General features: G+C 37.8%; 1 protein-coding gene across 5 annotated transcripts in view; it reads left to right on the top strand.

Moving 5' to 3' along the window:
• The window catches only part of PTPRM (protein tyrosine phosphatase, receptor type, M), a 558,641-nt gene that overhangs the window by 140,576 nt on the left and 396,536 nt on the right, over window positions 1-21,529 (top strand). For 4 of the 5 annotated variants that reach the window (XM_012725901.1, XM_012725900.1, XM_004683746.2 and 1 more), the window contains exons 5-6: window positions 10,206-10,380; window positions 15,784-16,077. In XM_012725901.1, the coding sequence (XP_012581355.1) occupies window positions 10,206-10,380; window positions 15,784-16,077 (469 nt within the window). Of the gene's footprint in view, window positions 1-8,361; window positions 8,414-10,205; window positions 10,381-15,783; window positions 16,078-21,529 lie in introns of those variants that run through there. The other variant, XM_012725902.1, reaches the window with a different exon arrangement.

Below are 21,529 nucleotides of genomic sequence, written 5' to 3'. Positions count from 1 at the left end.
GGTTAACGAGGCAGAGTCCTTACCTTATAATCTTTAGAAACAAGAAGCTTCCATCAGTGGCATGTTCTTTAATTTGATGTGACTGGGTTAATCCAGTCAGCAGTTGGTTATTTGATTTTAAGATGGTATACTTTGTAATATATTTAATATATCTAATCATTTAATTTATCATTATATTCTATATTAGTTTGAGGAACTTCGAAATAAAATTTAAACATACTTGTATATAACTTGAGTAGTTACAGAACACATGTAAATTGCAAATAATGTAATAAAGTGGACTGTGTGTAAATATCAGAATGAGATTCTAAATTTCCATAATCCAGAGTTTTACCTGAATATTCCTATAAAATGATATGTTCAAATATCATTATATTACTTTGGCTATCTGTATATTATTTTGTCTATTATATATGCTGCCATTCAAAGTATACTTATCAATATGATTCTGTTCAGAACACATGCTAATATAAGTAAGAACTTCTGGTTGTAGTATTCCAAATAGATAAATATTTGGGCTAGCTTGGTTATAGCCTGAAAATCAAAGGTGAAAAAATATCTCAATTATTAAAGTAGAAATTAGACTTTATATAAATAAAATATATATATATATATATATATATATGGTTATAGCCTGCAAATATAAATAAAATATATGTGGTTATAGCCTGAAAATCAAAAGTGAACAATACCTCAATTATTAAATAGAAATTATAATTCATATATATACATATACATATATGTATATAAACATACTAGAATTTATATACTTATGTATTCAAATAGATTAGATTAGAATTAGAATTGCACACAGTGTTTTAAAAATGAAAGTATTCCAGTCTCAACTTATGTTATTTGTGATCCTAGTAGTAATAATTTCAATCATTATCTTACTAGTGGACATCTTTGAAAGCAGAATAATACACACTATTTTCTCTATTAAGTAAATTAAAGTGCAGTTTAATCCCCATCTGTGTGGCTGAGGATGACTGGGCCATGTCTTCCCTAAACGTGTGCATCAGAGACCTCCGAATGTCTCGGATTGATTAATTTGCTCTAAGTACTGCTACCTTCCCAGACCTCAATTTCTTTCAATCATTGCTCTGATTATTGCAAAACTATTTCTGAAAGACTTAATATGTATCTTTTTTGCTGGTAAATTACTGCTCATTTAGAAATCCTAGAGTTAGTTCTTGGCATAAAGGTTGTAAGCCTAATTTAAATAACTATCAGTACTTTTTTCTAACCTGCTCAAATTGAAATACAAGTGAATTTAAAGGTACTCTTGCCTTTATCCAGAGCCTTATTTAACACACTAAGATCATTGCCTCTCAGACATCACCATTATGATAGTCCCATTAAGTTAATGAAAGGCAGATCAGCAATTTCCTAACAACCCTGGACATTCAGGTACCAAGTGTTGCTTCTAGCGTTCCCCACAATTGTGTTCTAGGCTCTTTCTCACTGAACTTTAATATTCTCAAAAATAATGTAACTCCCCATCCTGGATAATTTCTCATTGTCCAGATGTAATACTATTAAAAACATAGAGCTTATTTTTTTTGGCAGGGCTGCTTCTTCTTAACTCTGAAAATTGAAAGAAAACTGGATACTAAGTTTGCCATCTGTACGCAGGTACATTTTCATTATTTTGTTCAGCTAGAACAAGTGTCCTGTAGTTCTTCCATTCTCAGGAGTAGTAGAGGTTCTTAATGCACTTTGTCTATCCCTGTGATGGAAAAGGCAGGCAGGGAGGTCTCAAGGGCTTCCCCACCCCACCAGTTCCATTTGATCAGAGAAAGAACCAGCTGCTACTCCTTCTACTTCCCTGTTCAATTTTGACCTGAGGATGGGTGTTGGAAAAAAAAAAAAAAGCATCTTAAAAATCAGCTTTTTCAGTTATCCCTTCAGAGCCCTTTTGACTTGACCACCAACACTCCATAGCATGTACATGCTTGACTGTAGTGCTGGAGAGGCAATAATAAAAAGCCTGGTCTAGCTCCATGCCTCTGTAGGACTTGCATATTCAAAAGAGGCTAGGTCATGACCATAATAACCAAGTTATACCACATGTGAGAAAGTGATCAATAGTATTCACACAGGAGAAACTGGACAACACATATTAGTTTCATGTAAGGTTCAGGTAAGTGTCACTGAGGATGTATCTGAGAAGAGACTAAGAGGAGTGAGGGATATGTGTGATACTAAATCGATTTAATTAGTTTATTTTTTTTTAATCACAACCTTCATATTCCTTTACATGATGAAAGTGTTCTTATATCATCATCTCAATCATCTACTGTAGACTCTGATTTCACAAGGAAGTATAGGTTGGGTTTATAAATTCATTGTTTTATTGAGTAGATATAATTTCCTTTTATCCCATTTTTGTTTCATTTCTGTGATGTGTCTTATACATTTGATAAGACACATTTCACTTTGTCAAGGGCAGAAGAAGGCATGTGATAGGAACTTTCCAGGTACCGGGAAGTAACTCATGAGGCTCTAGAAATGTTTTTTTCACTTTGATGCTAAGACTCCATACCTTCACAAGTTCTAGCTCACCTGACTTTCCTGGCATTGGCCCCACTCTGCCCATGGAGATGGCACTGGCAGTGCTGCCTGGTGCCCTGCTGGTGCCTGTACACACGTCTTATCCTCCTTCCTAACAGCCCAGCAACTAGGGCTGGACATTAACCACTTGGAGGGCGGCTCTCTCCTATTTAGTGCTTGTGATTCTACTCTATGACCCAGCTCTGGGTGCTCTTTACTACAACTTCTCTGATAACTGTGCTGATGTAGGACCTGACAATCCTGTGGGACCTTACAAAATTTCTCAGCTTTAAGAAACAATGTTATTATTAAAGTATGAAGTATGAATGTAATGATTTGAAAGGATAAGGATAAATTACCATCTAAGGATTAGATCCTTTTTTTTTTTTTTTTTTTCTCATGTGGCCATTTGTTCACTCTCATTTCTGGATCTCTGTCCCTGTTTTTGCTGCTGTTTCTGGTCCTTTTCTCTCTCCTCCTTTCTCCTATAACTTCATCCAATTCTACTTCATTCCTTCCTGATGCTGTCCCTGTGTTACTTCTCTGTTCTCCTTCAGTAAGCCACTTTCCCTCTTTGCCTTTATTGTTTCAGCATTCCTGCCTCTCCCTCCCCTTGCTGCTCTGCTTCCTTTAGATTTCAGTGGTGTGTTCTTTGTTCATTTCATTCAGTTTGCTAAGGTTAAATGGTTGCTAGTCTTTTGGCAGCTATTCTAGGCCACATTTTCAGTGGGATTTTTCCACTTGTATGAAATTACAGATGATACTACAAACATAAATGATATGCATCAATCTGTGTGATTTATCTTACAGATACTTAAATACTGTCATACATCCCTAATTCTAAGGATACATTTTAGTCATGCTACATGCTCTTCAGTTATATTATTTTAAGGATACTTAATCTCACTTAGTTTATTTTTCTACTTTTTTCTGTTTTTTTTTTCTATTTATTTATGCATATAAGAATTGGGGTGTATACCAGAGGTGTGAGGGATGAGAAGATTCACCAGAGACAGAGTGAAGAGCAGAACAGGTGGATCTATTTAAATACACTGCTGCAGGGAGCAGCGGGCGAGACAGGAGAGGTCTGCTATGCTATGTGGGTCAGCTCTCTGGCCAGGGATCTAAATCTTGCAACAGTGACTGGTGATAGCTTACTACTGCTGCCTTTAACCCCTGTGCCTCCAGGAAGGTACCCTCATTCTGGCTTTTAATTTCATTTTTAGAAATAACCACTTATAGATATTGAAATTGTGAATGTCCAGGAATAGTCAACTGTGGCATGTGTAAAACTGTATAATATCTGCTTATGGATATTGAAATTGTGAATTTTTAGGAATAGTCAACCTATGGCATGTGTAATTCAAAAAATTATTAGAAATTTATCATTCTTCATTAACAGGGGTTCATTTTAATTTAAAAATATTATCTACTAAGAGAATTACTGAATCAATTTGTAGAAGACATGTATTGCTTCAAAAGTAATTGGAAATATTCTGAATTCTTGAAATTTTACCCAGAAATATTAGTAATAGGCCCTCTCTGGTGGCACAAGGATTAAAGTCAGCACTATGAAGCAATCTGCCAAGGCAGCATGACTTCAGTCCCTGGCCATGAGCTAATTCATAGGAACCACAGACCTCTCCTCTCTCACCTTTGCTTCCCTCAGCAGTGTATTTCAGTGTATTTCAGGATGCTCCCCATCCTGCCTCTGATGAATCCTCCCACCCTCATACTTCTGACCCACAGCCCAGTTTTTGTGTGCATAAAAAAAAACTAATATTGACCAATTCTCTATTATTTTTACTCTGTAATATTCAAATATGTTGGAAAATAACTTGACTTTAGGAATCATTTGATTGTTCTTTTAAAAAAATTCTTATGTGCTCTTTGTAGAGCTTTGTATGATACTCACCAAAAAAAGCTTAAATTTTTTTCATTCCTTTTAATCTAGTATTTTACTTACATTTATTAGGAGCTTAGAATTTTACAGTTTCAAACCCATTCCCAGGAATTAGGACTTATTCTAACATCATTTATAGTCATGAAAAATATAAATGATTTAATGTATAACAACAGGGAAATAGTTCCATAAATAGGGACTATAGCCATAAAGTAGGAAATCTTACAAGCATGAAGTTTTAATAAAGAGGTATGTATCTTTTACAATACCATTCAAATTTCATTTATTCAACAATCAAGAAAAAATAAATTAATGCCATTCACAGCAACATGGATGGAGCTAGAAGGGATTACACTCAGTGAAATAAGTCAGAAGGTAAAAGAAAAATATTGGATGGTTTCACTTACAGGAGAGTTGTAGGGAAACCAAATAAAACATTAGGGGAAATTAACAATAACAAAACAAAACAAAAATAAACAGACAACTATAAATCAGAGACACTCTATGGGATGGGGAGGGAGAGGGATCCAAATGAGGGTGGGAAGAGTACAAGGGACTATGGTGGTGGCTCAGGGGTGAACAGGTGGTGGGAACTACACCTGAGAAAAGAAAGCAAACATTGTAAAAAAAAAAAAAAAAAAAGGTAAGATGCAAGAAGCATCTCTGCAGGAAGCCATAGTTCTTCTGGTCCTGGTGCTTGATGTATCAGTACCATATTGCTGCTATAACTGTTTATCAAATAATTAGTGACTTTATTAACTTAACAGTTCTTACAGAATTCATAAATAAGGTGATTGCAAAACTGGATCCTTCTGGAAATTTATAGGAGGGTCTGTTCCTTGTTCTTTGTACGATTTGGAAACTTCTTTCATTTCTTGGCTCACATTCTGTCCTCTGTCTTCATAACTGCCACCCTCGCTCTGTGGTCATCTGTTCCTCCTTCCTCATTGGCCCTTCTTCCTTCCCCTATGGGAACATTTGGATTACGTTGTACTTAACTGTTACCGTCAGGAATAATTTTCACAAAAGAGGTCTTCACTCTCTTTTGTTACATAAGATAATATATTTACAGGTTCTAGGGAGTAAACAACTTCAGGGACCATTATTCCCACTGCCATAGCCTGATGAGTCAGTGTTGCTGCTTGAGAAGACACAGAACCCCTACAATACCATTTTATTTTCTGTATGGTCTCCCTTATAAAGAGATATTATTTGTAGAAGTTAGGTTATAAATCTGTTAATTTAACAACTTCATTTTTCTGTTCTGCCTGTGGAACTTTTTTTCATAAAGCTGTGATTCCTAGAATCAGCAAATACTTTTTGAATTCCATTTAGTATGCACCCGTGAACACACAATGAATGAAGTTTCTTGAAAGAAGACCTTATAGTCAGCTAAAAGAGAGAAGTCATTGCAATAGAACTCATTGTCCATTGATTTTATTCCTAAATATCTTTAGAATCCGCCCTTTTCCCTCTCATCCCACATTTTACCATTTGCCACTATGACTTGTGACCCAAAAAAACCCAATTTCCTTAATTTCGACTTCAGCTGGCACTCACAGTCTTCCCTACAGTTCACTGATTTCTCCACGAATGCTCATGTCACCCTTTTGTGGAAAGTCCTTGCATGGCTGGCATCAGGATTAACGGTGATCTGCAATGGTCACATTCCCAGGTGTGGTCTCTTGTGTTTCTCTTTTTGCTTTAACACCTGCTCCACTAAAGCACTTCTGTCCTGACTACATGTAATACTTGTATTTTTCCTATAATTCCATGCTTTTTCTTAGTTGATGATTCATGCAGAATTTTTCTTGCTTACTGGGCTCTATTTCTCCTCTCTTACTGCCTGAGAAAATCCTACTTTAACCCTCATGCCTGGTCTCAAATAGTGATTTCTAGGAGACTGGCCCTCACATCCTTCTCAGTGTGCCCCCTTTTCTGTTTTTAGAAACATTTAATGTAATCCATTGCTCTGTGCTTTAATTTTTACCTTACTTGCCTATTAAACTAGAATATAAATTCCATTATGTCAGGGCATGTCCTTCTAACTCCCTGCCATTCTGTGTATGATAGAGCATTTGCCATAGGGAAGGTGTGTGCTGTTTTGGATGAGTGAATGTTGGGTTCATGTACATATATAACTGATTTAATGTGAATGATAAGCATATTTCATAAAGACTTTTGATTTGGTATGAATCCTACACCAAAATGATTGCTAGTTAACATACTTTTTCCTTTGTATTTGTCTATATGATTAAGTACTTAAAAGTTATACACTTCTTGGTCTTTCCCTGATGGTGCGACCTGTTAAAGCACCTCATTAGGAAGCTCTCTGAAGCCACTGCAGCATAAGTTCAATCCCCAGCCAGGGAGCTGACCCACATGGTGTGGCAGACCTCTCCTGACCTACCTGCTGCTACCCTCAGCAGTGTCTTTCTTTTTTTTAAAGATTTATTTATTTGTGCATACAGAACTGGGGTACAGGCCAGAGACTCAGGGGTGGCTAAAGACTTTACCAGAGACAGAATGGGGAGCAGAACAGGCAGATGGACGAAGTACACTGCTGAGGGGAACAGCGGGCGGGTCAGGAGAGGTCTGCCACACCATGTGGTCACCTCTGGGGCAAGCGGGAATCGAACTCATGCGGAAGTGGTTTCAGCTTCTTAGTGCAGTGCTTTAACCCACTGCGCCACCAGGGAGGGCCTCAGCAGTGTCTTTCTATTGATCTGCCTGTTCTACTCCCCACTCTGTCTCTGGTAAATCCTCTCAGCCACCACACCTCTGGCCTGTACCCCAGTTCTGTAAGCATAAATAAATGAATCTTAAAAAAAAAAAAGTTATACTCTTCTAGACATATGTATAAATCCATTAAGGAGGTATCCTTAAATTTGAGTGCCCTCAGTATAGCCTTGAATAGCTGTGGGGGATCAGTATTAGGAAAAAATATTATAGGGCTTTTCTGGTGGCATAGGGAAACACAGTGCTGTCAAGCTATTTGCAGCCACTCAGAATGACTTCTATCCCTGGCCAGGGAGGTGGCCCACATGATGTGGCAGACCTCTTCCATCTCACCTGCTACTCCCTTCAGCAATGTATTTCAATAGATCTGCCTGTCCCATACCTCTGACCTACACCCCAGTCTTGTATGTAGAAATAAATCTTAAAAAATAGGGGAAAATACTACAGCATTATTACTGAAGTGTATTCTTACAAGATTCATGCTACAAGTAAGTAAATAGATAGACATTGTTATTAAAAGCACAACAGTTAGTTGCAGGCATGAAAGCTGCCATTTCTTAATGTTTATATATTTTTCTCTCCTCAAACACTGGAGGTTAGGTATATATTTTTTCAGTTTCATAAAAGATAAACTTAACTTTACACAGCAGTGGATCTAAGGTTACTACTGGTGGTAAAATATGAATATTTATATATCTGGGAGAGAGGATGGAGACCAAGGATCTGAAAACAGAAGGAAATGCTGCCTCCAGATGCATTAGTTAGTAATAGATTGGTTTTGTTTTGTTTCATTTTTCTAACTTCTTCAACCCCTCTGTCAGACCAAATATAGGAGATTCAAGAAAAAAATACACATGCAACAGTAAAGATATATGTATATATCTGTAGGGAGATAATATTCTGAGTTATGCTATTTAAGCTCTTTACAAGACTGCTTTTGACAGGCAGTACGGCAGGGGATGTTGGTGGAACTCTTCTTCCCCACTCCTGATGTTTCCTTTCCTGTGGCAGGAACTGTACAAGCGCAGCACTCCTGATGCCTTTTCTCTGCCCAAGCAGGAGCTGCCTGGGAAGGAAATTCTGGGCATGCACAGCCCAGCCCCTTCGCTGGGAGCTCACTCCCCATAGCAACCCTGTTCCTCAATCCTCTGAGTTTTACAGCAGCACCCAACATCTGGGAGGCCTGTGATTTTTCTAGAGCAGCCTGTGGCTGGGTGGGTGAGTCTGTTTAATTCTGTGCTTCAGTTTTTAACAAGCTCTTTGTTGCTGCACATCAGCCATATTCTGCATTGTTAGTTTCATCGTAATAAAGGCGGTATTCTGACAGCCTGTCTGCCTTTCTTGAATTTCATGACTTCACTCAGTTTGTCCAGAATTCAGGTGGGAATGTGTGGTACCAGTCATATGCCAGTGTCCTTGTATGTCTTTAAATTCTCATGGCAGCTGTGAAAGTGAGTTGTATCATTTCCACATTATAGATTAGGAAAGGGAAGATCTAAGGCAGTAAAATCACTTTGAAGTTAGGTTTGGCACACTGGTCGGCCTAACTCCCACACTCATGTCCATTAAGACATGCTGTCAAAGAAAATATCACAGATGAAAGGCTTTTAAAAGAACTTTGCATAATGTAAATCACAAAGTAATACAGATGAGTTTTATTGTTTTGTAATAGAGCATTTTTATACCCATAAATGCACTGCAAACAAATTTATAGAGCCTAGAAGCCCCAGTTAAATTCTTAGTTTAACTGGCTATAGTTCTTAACTTCATACAAAGCCTGTAGTTCTTTCTCACTACCCAGTTTTCTTAAATTGTTTCCTCTGACTAGAATGTTCATTCTCTCCCATCCGTCCCCTTTGTCTGGCTGGTTCTTACTTACTCTTCAGATCTCAAATCCAGTGTCTCTGCCTCAAACTCATCTTCTATGGCTAAGTTCTCTAACGTTGGATTTCTCCAGTCACCTGAGCTTTGCCTTCAACAGAGTGCCATTTAAATTATGTGTTTAGTTAAAGCCTGTACTTTCAATTAATTAAAGGCCCATGTAAATAACAAACCCTTGTGTGTCGTTTGCTATTGTGAACCTTGTTCATACCATAGTGATAACAGGTGGTTGACACCCTATAAGTGGTTAAATGGTTGTTGGGTCAATAAGTCAGCATAGTGCTGATGTCATGTATTAACTTTAAAATCTTTTCCCATCACTTTTACTTACTACAAATCCATTTGCAGAATAGCCTGTTTCCTAATAATTATAATTTAACCTGTAAGCTTCTTCTAAGGCTTTAAATGAATGAAACATAAATAAATTCTCAAGTGTGTATAAAGATTGATCTGACATCATCAGGGATAGTGTGAGACAGAGCTACCCCAGGGATGGAACCAGTTTTATGTGGCCCTGGGACTGGGACATTTCAGTGTCAGGAAATATTGAACATCTATTTCCGCTTGGTTTCTGCACATCCAGGAGGAATATCAGAGAGCTTGGACTTGTGCTCCAGACCTGTTTGGTAGGGAATATGCTAATACCTATTGACTTCTGAAAATTAATTCTCCATGAATCATTTATTTATGTGTTTATTTGTTTATATGTAAAATGAGGTCAGTGAGAGGATAGTGAGTGAGTTCATTTTGTTTCCTAGCCAAACAAAAACAGAAAGTGTTATGTAAAGACCAAATGTTGTTAGTATGGGAACAAGATAAATAAATATTCCATTTGCTTTCTCTTTCTTCCTGTTCTGCTAATTTAACATAATTAATATCTTGAAGGGGCAAAAAAATTTGACATTTTTGCACATTTAATTTTGCATCCCTCAGTCTTGAAAGTGTTGATCATGGCAGAATTTCAGTTTCCTGGCCAGATGTTCTTGTGGAACAATTGCCCAAGGGTAATAAACAGCTAAACAAAGATCTGCATAGAAGTAACATGAAGAATAGCCATCAGGTGTCTTGCTTTTTTGATATGACAGCTAACTTTATCTCTTTTTTATCTTCCCTACTTCTGTTTATTCAGGGCATTGATCTACGAGATGCTCCTCTGAAGGAAATAAAGGTGACTAGTTTCCGGCGGTTCATAGCTTCGTTTAATGTTGTGAACACAACGAAACGAGATGCCGGGAAATACCGCTGCATGATTCGCACAGAAGGAGGGGTTGGAATATCAAACTATGCAGAACTGGTAGTTAAAGGTATCAAATGTATTTTATACCCCCCAAATATTCTGTTGATACAGACATGTTAATGGTTGTGAGTTCATTTTTTATTTAGAGCTCATATTCTTGTCTGCTTCTGAACAGGAGTAGTTTGGTGACAGGCTTTATTGATGGATTGCATTTTAAGTACAAATTTTGCACCTAAAGGATATTTTTGAAAAATGTGCTTTATTTATGTTAGTTTAGTTGTGTACAAAGCAATGAATGTACTCATGGTAAGTTCTTCTGCCAACTCTGTATACAGAGATTACAACCTATAAATTTTTTTTAAGGAATGAAGTTTTTTTAGTGATAGAAAATCACTTAAAATGCAAATATTCACCAGCCTGGGTGTTTACGATAGCAGGATGGTTAATAAAATGAAGCAGTGTTGGGATAAAAATGCTTAGTCATATCACACAAGCCATATTGATAACACTGAGTTAACATTCATAATGTTCCAGTTAGGTCTATTACTATATTTTGCATGATTGAAAAATTGAGTCATTATATAAATGAAGGAGAGGGGTGAGGGAAAAAGATAGGGGAAATAAGTTTCCTTTTGCCAGTTTAAAGTTTTGTTTTGTTTTTTTTTGTGGGGGCTGAGTAATTTATGGTATTAAACTGCTAAGGCAATTCTGGTCCTACACTGAATAATTTGATGATTTTTTTAAATGTATCATAGGCATTTTTTTTTAAAGATTTATTTATTTGTACATACAGAACTGGGGTACAGGCCAGAGGCTCAGGGGCAGTGAGAGGCTTCACCAGAGACAGAGTGGGCAGCAGAACAGGCAGATCGACGAAGTACACTGCTGAGGGGAGCAGCGGGTGGGTCAGGAGAGGTCTGCCACGCCATGCGGTCACCTCCGGGGGCAGGCGGGGATTGAACTCATGGGAAAGTGGCTTTAGCTTCTCAGTGCAGTGCTTTAACCCGCTGCGCCACCAGGGAGGGCCATATCATAAGGCATTTTTAACAAATGTGGCAGGCTATTGCCATTTCATCTCAGGAGATCAAAATGATGCCGGCTTTTAAAAAACTTCCCTGTTTTTGTTAAATGTGAGCATAAAATTGATCCTGTTGAATGGACTATGCCTTTAGTCAGCAGATTTTGCTGTGCAGGCAGTTTAAAGACTGCAGGTCTCAAAACCCAAAACTCACTGTGTGGGCACAGGCAGTGGCTTGCCCTCCCTATGCTTCTGTTTCCTGAAATATAAAACACATATAATAACATTACCTTCCTGTGTTACCAGGGGGATCAAATGTGATAAGTGTATGAAGGGACCTTAGGGCAATGTTCAGCCCTTACCTGTTCAGGCCATGATGAGGAGGAGAAAGGTCCGGGGAGGAGGAGGTGAGGAAAGAGGGAGAGGAGGGAGAGGAAGGGGATGGCTAATTCTGACTCTGCTCCAGTACACTGGTGGTCTTCATTTGGAAATTACTTTAGGTACTGTCTTTCTAAATTTAAAAAATTACAAATTCTGGCCCACCTATTTCCCCCACCCCTTCATCACACCCATACTGAATTGGAATCTCTGCTAGGAATTTTTTAGGCGATCTGGGCCTTTGTTTCTACTGTGAAATCAGGGCTCCCATTATTAGTCATGCCTGGTTTGTGAGAAAAGTGTTTATTGATGACAGTATCCCGAGGAACACTCACTGCAGCAGTGACTGATGTCCAGTGTTATAGAAAGCACATGTCAAAATGTCCATTTGAAGATTTTGCCCCTTCAAATTCTTAATGCCTTTGGTTTATAGTGAAATTTTAACTAGTCTTTCTGGCTATTATTTGAATTAAGGTTTAATATTTATAAGAAAACCCAAATTCTTCATAGTTTTGCTCCCCGTACCCTGTAGAAGGCTCCCTGGGAAGTGAGAAGTCACAGTGCAGCAAATGGACACCATTCACCAAAATATCCATAGGACATTCCACATGCCCCCAATACTTGCTATCAGTCATGTGCATTTCCATTTCAGTTCAGTGCTTTGTGATCAATGCCCCTTTCCTGACTCTAATTGCAGTAATGCTTTCCAGCGAGCAGTTACTACCGTGTTCTGAAGGCTTCATGCTTCATGACCTTTATGGGCAGATCTGGTAACTTCTCTAAAAATAGTCTCTGCAGTGTTTTTTTTTTTTTTGGATTTATGATAAAATATGAAATTTCTTGTCTACCATAACACATAAACACAAAGAACTGTGAGTTCTTACATTTACACAGCATGTTTTCCTACTGTGACAGCAGGGGGGAATTACTCATGATAAAAGTGTGCAGGCCTAACCTTCCTTTATGGCGCAGCAGGTTAAAGCACAGCACTAAGAAGCTAAAGCCACTTCAGCATGAGTTCGATCCCTGCCCCAGAGGTGACCCACATGGCGTGGCAGACCTCTCCTGACCCATGCGCTGCTCCCCTGAGCAGTGTACTTTGTCCATCTGCCTGTTCTCCTCCTCATTCTGTCTCTGGTGAATCCTGTCACCACCCCTGCATCTCTGGCCTGTACCCCAGTTATGTATGAATAAATAAATCAATCTTTAAAAAAATAATAAAGTGTGGAGGCCCCGCTTTCCCTCTTTCCACAATGCAAAGCTAGTGACAGGAGGCTGGCAGTTATGGCCCAAATCTGCGCCTTGTCTTTTCTCCAGTTCTATGGCCACTTGGCCTATATTTGATTTTACAAATGAAATATTATTTTGGTTCTACTAGTATAATAAAATATTACCTTATGTCAATTACTTTAAAAATACAATAGCATTTTTAAGTGACCTGTATATAATATAATATTTTTATTATGGACATAACATTTGGAATCTATTTTTTTTATTAATGAGAAAAGCTAAAGACCATAGAGTTTATAACATCCCTCAGATCATAAATTGATTTGTTGCCAGCTCTCCAAATGAGAAGTGCATGTCATTTAGTTGCCTATCACTCTTATTAATGTGTACTGCTGCTTTTGGTAATTAACTGATTGAAATATCCCATGTAATTTCCATAATACATCTGTAAATCCATATATATCAATATCATGTTTAGTGATACACAGTGTTAGACATTCACATATGTCTATCAGTTATATATGTCTGTGTCTATAGCTACATGTAATTAATTTCTCTCATTGCTGGGTTCATTTCAAATTACCTCTGGTCCTTTCACTTTCACTGGAGTTTGATACTGTAAATTGCTTTTTATCATTCAGTATAGATTGAGTTCCTTCACTTTGGGAAAATGTATTCAAAATTTAAATATCCACTGACTCATATTGATTATTCAGGAAACCCAAAAGTACTTTTAAATGTTTGTCTCATTTATTTCCACATCCTAATTGCATCTTTTATCTATTTGATATTTCCCTTAATAGGGAGTTAAGAGAGAAAATGTTCTCAGGACAAATAGGCATTAAAGTCATGCCTATTTTAGGACAGTAGTAACAATATCCTAAATGAATTAGTGTGCTCACTGACCTTTGTGGCCTTGCCCTGAGTTGTATTTTGAGTGGCAGTTCAGCCCACCCCTGCTGGCATTTGTAACTTCAAAGTAATTAACTGCTCTTTCAGCCTAGCTACATTAATGCCGCAGGATGTACTCTAAAATGCCTATTTTGTGTCTTGGTTCGAGGAATCATCTAATGAAATAAATTGATGCTAAATCATTATGAGTTGAGTCACAACTATTTAAAGAAATAAAGAACTAGCACAGAATTGTAATTCACAAATCAATAGGAACGATATTTTAATAAATGCACATTAAATTTTTCTTCCTTCAAGTAAAATTCATCCTATTTTGACTCAGTCTCATGAGATGTCTCCAACTATGTTTAAATGTCTGTATGGCTTAACACTCCTTGAATAAAGAACATAGATGCCCAACGCAACAAAGGAAACTGATGTTGATATCTTAGTTGGCCTGGGGACTCATCTGGTATCATCTCAAGGGCTCACAGGGAGATGGTATAACTTTCCCTGAAGTCCTACTCATCAGTTAAAAATGAGTGTGCTGGGCCTCCCTTGCAGTCCAACCAGTTAGGACACAGCACTACAAGCTCACTGCAGTTGCTTCAGTGTGAGTTCAATCCCTGCCCTGGAGGTGATCCACATGGTGTGTCAGACCTCTCCTGATCTGCCTGCTACTCCCCTCAGCAGTGTACTTCCTTGATCTGCCTGTTCTGCTCCGCACTGTCTCTGGTGAGTCCTTTCACCACCCCCGCACCTCTGGCCTGTACCCCAGCTCTGTGTGCATAAATAAATAAATCTTTAGAAAAATGAATGTGCAGTGTTGTCAGTGTCCACTATGGAGGGATCAGAATTACAGCATGCGCAATGTAATACAAGACAGAACAGAACATACCAGAACTACAAATTTCCAGAAATATAAGGAGTTAAAACAAAAACAACCAACAATCCCAAGCTACCTATAGAAACATTCTTAATAAACATCAACTGGATCTTAAGTTTTTTCAAATGGGGACTCATCAAGATAAAAATTGGTTTTTCCATACACTTATTTCCTTTCCTAAAATCATGTGTGGTTCCACTCACAGTGCCATTGGCAGGTGGAATTCCTTCACCCGGTGCCTGAAAGCCATGCAGCTGATACCTCCTGTGCTGCAGATATTTCTTAAAACTAGGGTGCCCATCTCTCACTTCTCAGACAGAAATATGGAGACTCTGTCTGGAGATTTAAGCAAGAGAAACATGTTTGCTGCCGATGGCTTAGCGTTGTATCAGGCTGGTCATGGTTTGTACTTTGCTGCAGTCTCTTTCTGCTCACTGCTTTAATAAGTCTCGTTACCGGAAGTTTCCTGAATGGCAGCTGTGGTGGCCTTTATTACCCAGACTGTTCACTTCTCCTGTAGCTGAATAGGCCCATTGTGATCATTTTTGGGAAGATGAGTCATCCTGGAAATGCATGTATGATGAGATAAACTATATTTTTGGCCATGTTTTGTTAAAATGGTGGTGTCTTTGGAATATAAATATAAGAAAACTGAACTTAATGATATGGATAACTAGCACATTTGATAATTTCGGCAACTTTCTCAATAAGGAGGTTGACGGTTACTTTCTAGAGCTTAAATACTGCCACTTGAGAGAACAATAGCAAGTTTACTCTTGGGAGAATAAAAAATCCTTTTTATTTGTGTAGTCCAAAAAAAAAATAATAATAATTGCATCCTGAAAAAAAATGGAAGACACCTACTTAAACAAGCTTAGATTTTAATAGAGGGTTTGTTTCACAGATGGAATATAGTGAAACTCTTACTAGCTTTTACTTTAACCTGAGCACCATTCTCATCAATTCATTCCTTCAGTGATAATATCTGTACATTTTAATAAATGGTATCTGATGAACACTTTGAAAATTGAAGGTTGAAGTTTCTGAGATGACGCTCTGTTTTTCAGAACCACCTGTCCCCATCGCCCCACCTCAGCTGGCCTCTGTGGGAGCAACCTACCTGTGGATACAACTCAATGCCAACTCCATCAATGGGGACGGGCCCATTGTGGCCCGAGAGGTGGAATATTGTACAGCGAGTGGGAGCTGGAATGACCGGCAGCCTGTGGATTCCACGAGCTATAAAATTGGCCACCTGGACCCAGATACTGAGTATGAGATCAGCGTGCTCCTCACCAGGCCTGGGGAAGGAGGCACTGGTTCTCCTGGGCCAGCTCTTAGAACAAGAACAAAGTGTGCTGGTGAGTGTGGGGAACTGTCTTTCTGGTACTGACCTGGAACATTGCTGTTCATGGGTGTTCGATGGGCTCCTCACCTCTGTCAGAATCTGTTACTTACATAAGAACACATCCTTTTCCCTGAATGCAGCCTTTGCACTTTGCAGGCTTGAAATCTGGCAGCATCCACTTCCTCTTCCGCTATTCTCAATGTATACCTTCCTATAAGTATCACATAATTCAAATAAGAACTGCCCTGAAGTTGATGAAAACTGTTGAGTGTCTCCTCATAGCTCAATCCTCTTATCCTGGTCCCTTTGTTTTATGTTCACAGTTAATGTGCTTGTAACCTGAAGGGACTTTGAAATAACAGATACCATCTCAGAGATAGCTTTAAAGCTGTGTTTTTATTGATGGGTATTTAATGGAGGGGCTGCTCACTAATGCCACAGGGCCCATTTGTAAGTAAGTGAAGGTGATTTGTGGGCTGCATGCAGTGTTTAAGTTCTTAGATTATAAAGTTCTAATTGACTGTGCTGAACCGTTCTGAGATTTAAATAAAAACAGGGTAACAGGGTTGATGGAGAGAGAAGTGCAGAGTCTTACAAAAAGGAAAACCTGAAAAAGTCCCATCAGAGGGTAAAGTGTTTCCATGGGACTAGTATCAGGAAGGAAGTAGAGAGAAGTAATATATTGGGATACTGAAGGGACCTTTTATGATTGAATGCAGATGCCTGGCATTGAATTGTGGGCTGAGATGGGGAGATTCTATAAATTTCTGTGGAGTTAATAGAATCTTTATTTAGCATTTTTAAAGAAGGTTCTTATTAATATGTTACATTTTTTTAAATATTATTTATGCATACAGATCTAGGCACAGGCCAGAGGTGTAGGGGCAGTGAGACACTTCACTGAGACAGAATGGGGAGTAGAACAGGCAGATCCGTAATGAAGTACACTGCTGAGGGGAGCAGTGGGTGGATCAGGAGAGGTGTGCTGCACCATGTGGGTCACCTCCAGGGTGGGGATGGAACTCATGCGGAAGTGGCTCTAGCTTCTTAGTGCTGTGCTTTAACCTGCTGCACCATCAAGGAGGGCCCTATGTTGCATTTCTTATACAAATTTTGAAAGTATTGAGCACAGTCTGACTCTGTCTGGTAGATTACATTTTAACATTCAGGGCAGATTCATTTTTCACTCAATTTGGAATATTCTGTTTCTGTGAATTCAGAATTCATGGGAAAATCTGGATTTTTTAAAAAAGATATTTATTAGGAAAGTGAATAGGGAACCTTTTCTCCTAAGGATATGTATGTTGGCTTGTTTTGCAGACCCGACAACCTCATGGTTCTCTATGTAGAGTGTCTAGGAAAGGAACCTTGTTCTGCACTGCTGATTCCCTCAGGCTCAGCAGGTGGTTGCTTCTAAGAAGAAAGAGTTTCATAGCCCTTTTACTTCCTTCTCTAAATATGTCATCTCTCTATCTTGGTTGAATAAAATGTCTTTTTTTGTGAAATAGTTTCTTACATTATCATCTTTTTTAATGAGAATGATAGTTGTGCATATTCTGTATAAATAATTTAATAATATGGGAATTGCTTTAAAATCTATTACTCATTTTTAACAACCTTATGAAGACCCCATGGTAACCACTGTGATCCCCTTATTGTAGATGGTGAAATGGAAGCCCACATAACCTGCCCCCCTCTAAACATGTACTGTAAGAAATAAGTGAGTGTTGTTTCTCTTCACTGGCATTTTGAGGATTATTTGGGGCTTGACAATATATTTTCTTCTTTCTTCAAAAGAAGTGTAGGCCTCCATTGTTTAGATTAGAGAGAGGATGCAATCTGTTTCATTCTAGTTACTAGCAATCTAGTTTCTTTAATATGTATATTTTGTCTTTTCTCTTGGTTTTATGTCTGTACATTTCAGCTGTTGGCACAATTGCTATATATAATTACTATATAAATTTCCCATGAATATAGTGCCTGCTTCTCTTAGTGTTTTCAGCTCTTTTGTTGCTGCTGCATGACATACTAATCTACATAATTCTCCAAGAGGGAGTGCATCTTTATAATATATAGGCAGCCCTTGACAAAAAAATAAAATTAATTTTGAATTTTTATTTGAATATCAACTGTGTCTTGAAGGATTAAGCTTAACTTAGGCAGGGAAGCCTAATGATAAAGCATTCTTTTCCTCAATGTTTGCAATCCACAGTTGACACATTCCTTGTGTACTGTGCACTGACATTGAATGTTTTTGAAGTAGCTGAAGGTGATCAAAACAAACAGAAAAAGGAGTATGTTGGGTGAGAGAGTCAACACTAGAAATTAGAGGGGGAGGCTTGTTAGTTGGTGAGGAAAATGAAGTCCAATGAGATGTTGTACTCTAGTTTTATTCTTTCTTGACATGATATTTTTGAGAAAATATGCAGTTAAGATTGATGATCACTGTCGGTGAACAGTGTGAAATTATAGAAGTTATTCTATAATAAAGATAGTTCTGTGAACTATAGCCTGAACCATTCAACAGTGGGCCCAGATTGGTTATTAAGGTGGTTTGTGAGCATCTTAAGGTTCATGAAGAAAAAGTTGTAGAGCCCATTTCTGGAAGAGATTGTGAGCATTCTGTATAACAGATAGAATGTGTCCTGTGCCCAGCTCAAACAGTGGAAAAATCTACCAGTGTGGTAAGCAGTAGAGATAATTTTGCACTTATTCTGTGTGTGTTAAAAAATTAAGAACACTAGTTCGGAGCTCTAATAGTAAAGTGTAATGACAACATATATACAAAAAGATTGAGGATTTGACTTAAATGTACATGAATCCACATGTCACCTGCATTATATTAATTACTCTATAATGCTATCCCCTCACTGTTTCCCTCCACCTCAAAAAAAAAATACTTATAAAAACTACTGTAATCTTAGGTTGAATTAAGAAAGCAAATAGATTGCTTGAACGAAGTCTTACTTGACCAGTGCTAGTTAAGTTCCCTATAATTATCACATTTATTTCTGGATACTGCATTTTATGAAAGAACAAAACATAGACTGTGTTTGAGGTAGGGGGGTAGTACCTGGGAGAGGAAAGGCCCTGGCAACTTGCTGAACCAGTGAGGATTGATGGAAAAAACTGAGGGTGGTTATAGGGAAGAAGAGGGTATCAATGCAAATTTGGTAACAGCTTATACATGAATAGTGAATTTTGAATGGTTGTTTAAGGAGAACCTAGTGGGGAAGAAGGTGATTTTCATGTTCTAATGAATACTGGTCTACTTGGTCCTGAAAATCCTCAGCATCTAGATCCTATAATTCCTACATTGCGCTTTGTCATGAAATGATCTATTGTGTATATATCTACCCTGAAAGTCTTTCAGTTTTATTATTGTTTTATTTATGTTGCTTGATTTAGTGTGCTTTCAAATCCTACTCTGCAGGCCAGTGGAAGTCTATGATGACATTTGCAAAACTCTGTACAAAAGTGGGGAAAATAATGAGGTTTTAATACTGTTAAACAGATTAAGTGCAGAACCAGACTCTTATTCTGAGATTTCTTCTCTAACTTTCATTTCACAATGTCCCTTGGTGAAATGATAATACCAGTAGGTGCTAGAACTAGAGTGAGTGTTAGAAACACAGGCCCTTGTTCCAGGCTACAGGCTTCAGTTGACTCTGCCTTCAGGAAGAAAACTGTCTGTCTTCTCACAGCCTCTGCTGCATTGTCTATAAACGGGTGGTAATAGCATACTCCTTGTGAAGTGACTATGACTCTAAATGAACCCATGTATGTAAGCTTCGAACAGAAGCTTACGTAGAACAAGTGGTTAATAAAATTAGCTGCCTCTATTTTGTTTAACTCTTTTTCCATTTTTATCCCAAAGTATTAAATGTTGCCAACTTACTTCCATTACCCTAGATTATTTCTCTAGTAAACTGAATATCCGAGGACCACTATTTTATATTGTGGTCTCGTAGAATTCCCTGTAATTGAGCATTGCATTCATGACAGACATCATTGTCTCATTTCTTTTATTGCATCTGTTTCCTTTGAACTAGTTCTTTGTTTTCATATCTGTGCTGCACCAGTGAGACCTATCCCATCCTGTTTTGTTAACACCCATGAAACTGTATTTGGCTTCTTGCATTAGAACGGTAGTACTGCTATTTATTGCTTGTTTCTATGCAATGGAATTGATTTTCAGTGTGTGGCTTGTAGATACAATCTCATTATCTGGTCAGATTTCTTTGAAGAGTTGTACTGTAGCACATTCCCAAAGCCCTTGCTGCTTATGCTTCTGAAAATTATGTTCAAATATATGCACAAACTCTCATATGTGGCCATCATCAAATCACTTACCTTTGATGCTGTATCCCTTCTCTCAATGGGGCAATGATACCATCCCTGATTATAGTAGAGTTGTTTTTGAAGATCAGGGAGATATTATCAACAAAACTGTTTTATAAGTGATAAAAAGCTCTGCCTAATATGGGTATTTTTAAAAAATAATTACAGTCAAGAATTAGTTTCAAGGTATATACATATATACAGTTATTTTCCAACTCAGTTACACTTGAGTAACCTCAGAGAATTGAAATTATTTTAGTATCCAGTTAAGAAAGATGCAATTTAGTTTGTGTTTTCTATTTTATCTTACATTTTTATAATTATGAGCAGCCTGTTCTCACAAACCATTAAGTTGTAGCTACTTGAAAAAGAGAAATGGGTGAATTTGTTACATTAATTTCCACAGTGGACTTTTTATGTGTTTTATTTTGGGATATTGCTTTTATGTATCCTAGTTATTGTTTAACTGTGGTTAAGTGACTTGCTAATAACTGGCCTCAGGAGTTAGAGGAAAATGATTATAAACTAATGACTAAGCAATTAAGTTTGGTGAGCATAAAAAAAAAGAGAGAGAGAGAAAGCTGAACTGAATGGACTAGTTAATATAACTAAAATCTTAAAAACAGCATTATTGTACCTTTAAAAATTTGATTCACAAGATAATGAGTAATCATATTTACAAGGCACTCTTCAAATCCTTGAGGGTAGAGTAATAAGCTAAGACCCTGCCCCCCTCCCCAGGAGCTGATAGATTGGGGCATTAGAGGGAGGAAACATAAGCAGTATACAAATTTGCATGCATATCTAATGTGGTGAATGCATGACAAAAAAATAGAGAAAGAGAATGGACAGGCAGGTTTTTGTTCTAATTCCACAAAATTATATACCGTATTGAAAAGCAGCTAAAAAAAGTTACAGAAAAATATACCCTGAATTATAAGATTGTTTCTCAACAGTCTGGGAGATTAGTATTCTCTATAAAGTGTAGTGCAAAAATCACATTCAGAAAAAAAATTGAATTATAATTTTGATGCTTTCTAGAGTTATTATTTTGTGCACTCAAAACTTAATGAAGTTGGGCCCTCCCTGGTGGCGCAGCGGGTTGGAGCGCAGCGCTGGGAATC

This window comes from Condylura cristata, unplaced genomic scaffold, assembly GCF_000260355.1.
Source record: "Condylura cristata isolate star-nosed mole 26May11 unplaced genomic scaffold, ConCri1.0 scaffold00016, whole genome shotgun sequence".
In the NCBI taxonomy this organism is placed as follows: Eukaryota; Metazoa; Chordata; class Mammalia; order Eulipotyphla; family Talpidae; genus Condylura; species Condylura cristata.
The sequence above is the reverse complement of the archived record's forward strand: the minus strand, read 5'-3'. Positions and strand labels throughout refer to the sequence as shown.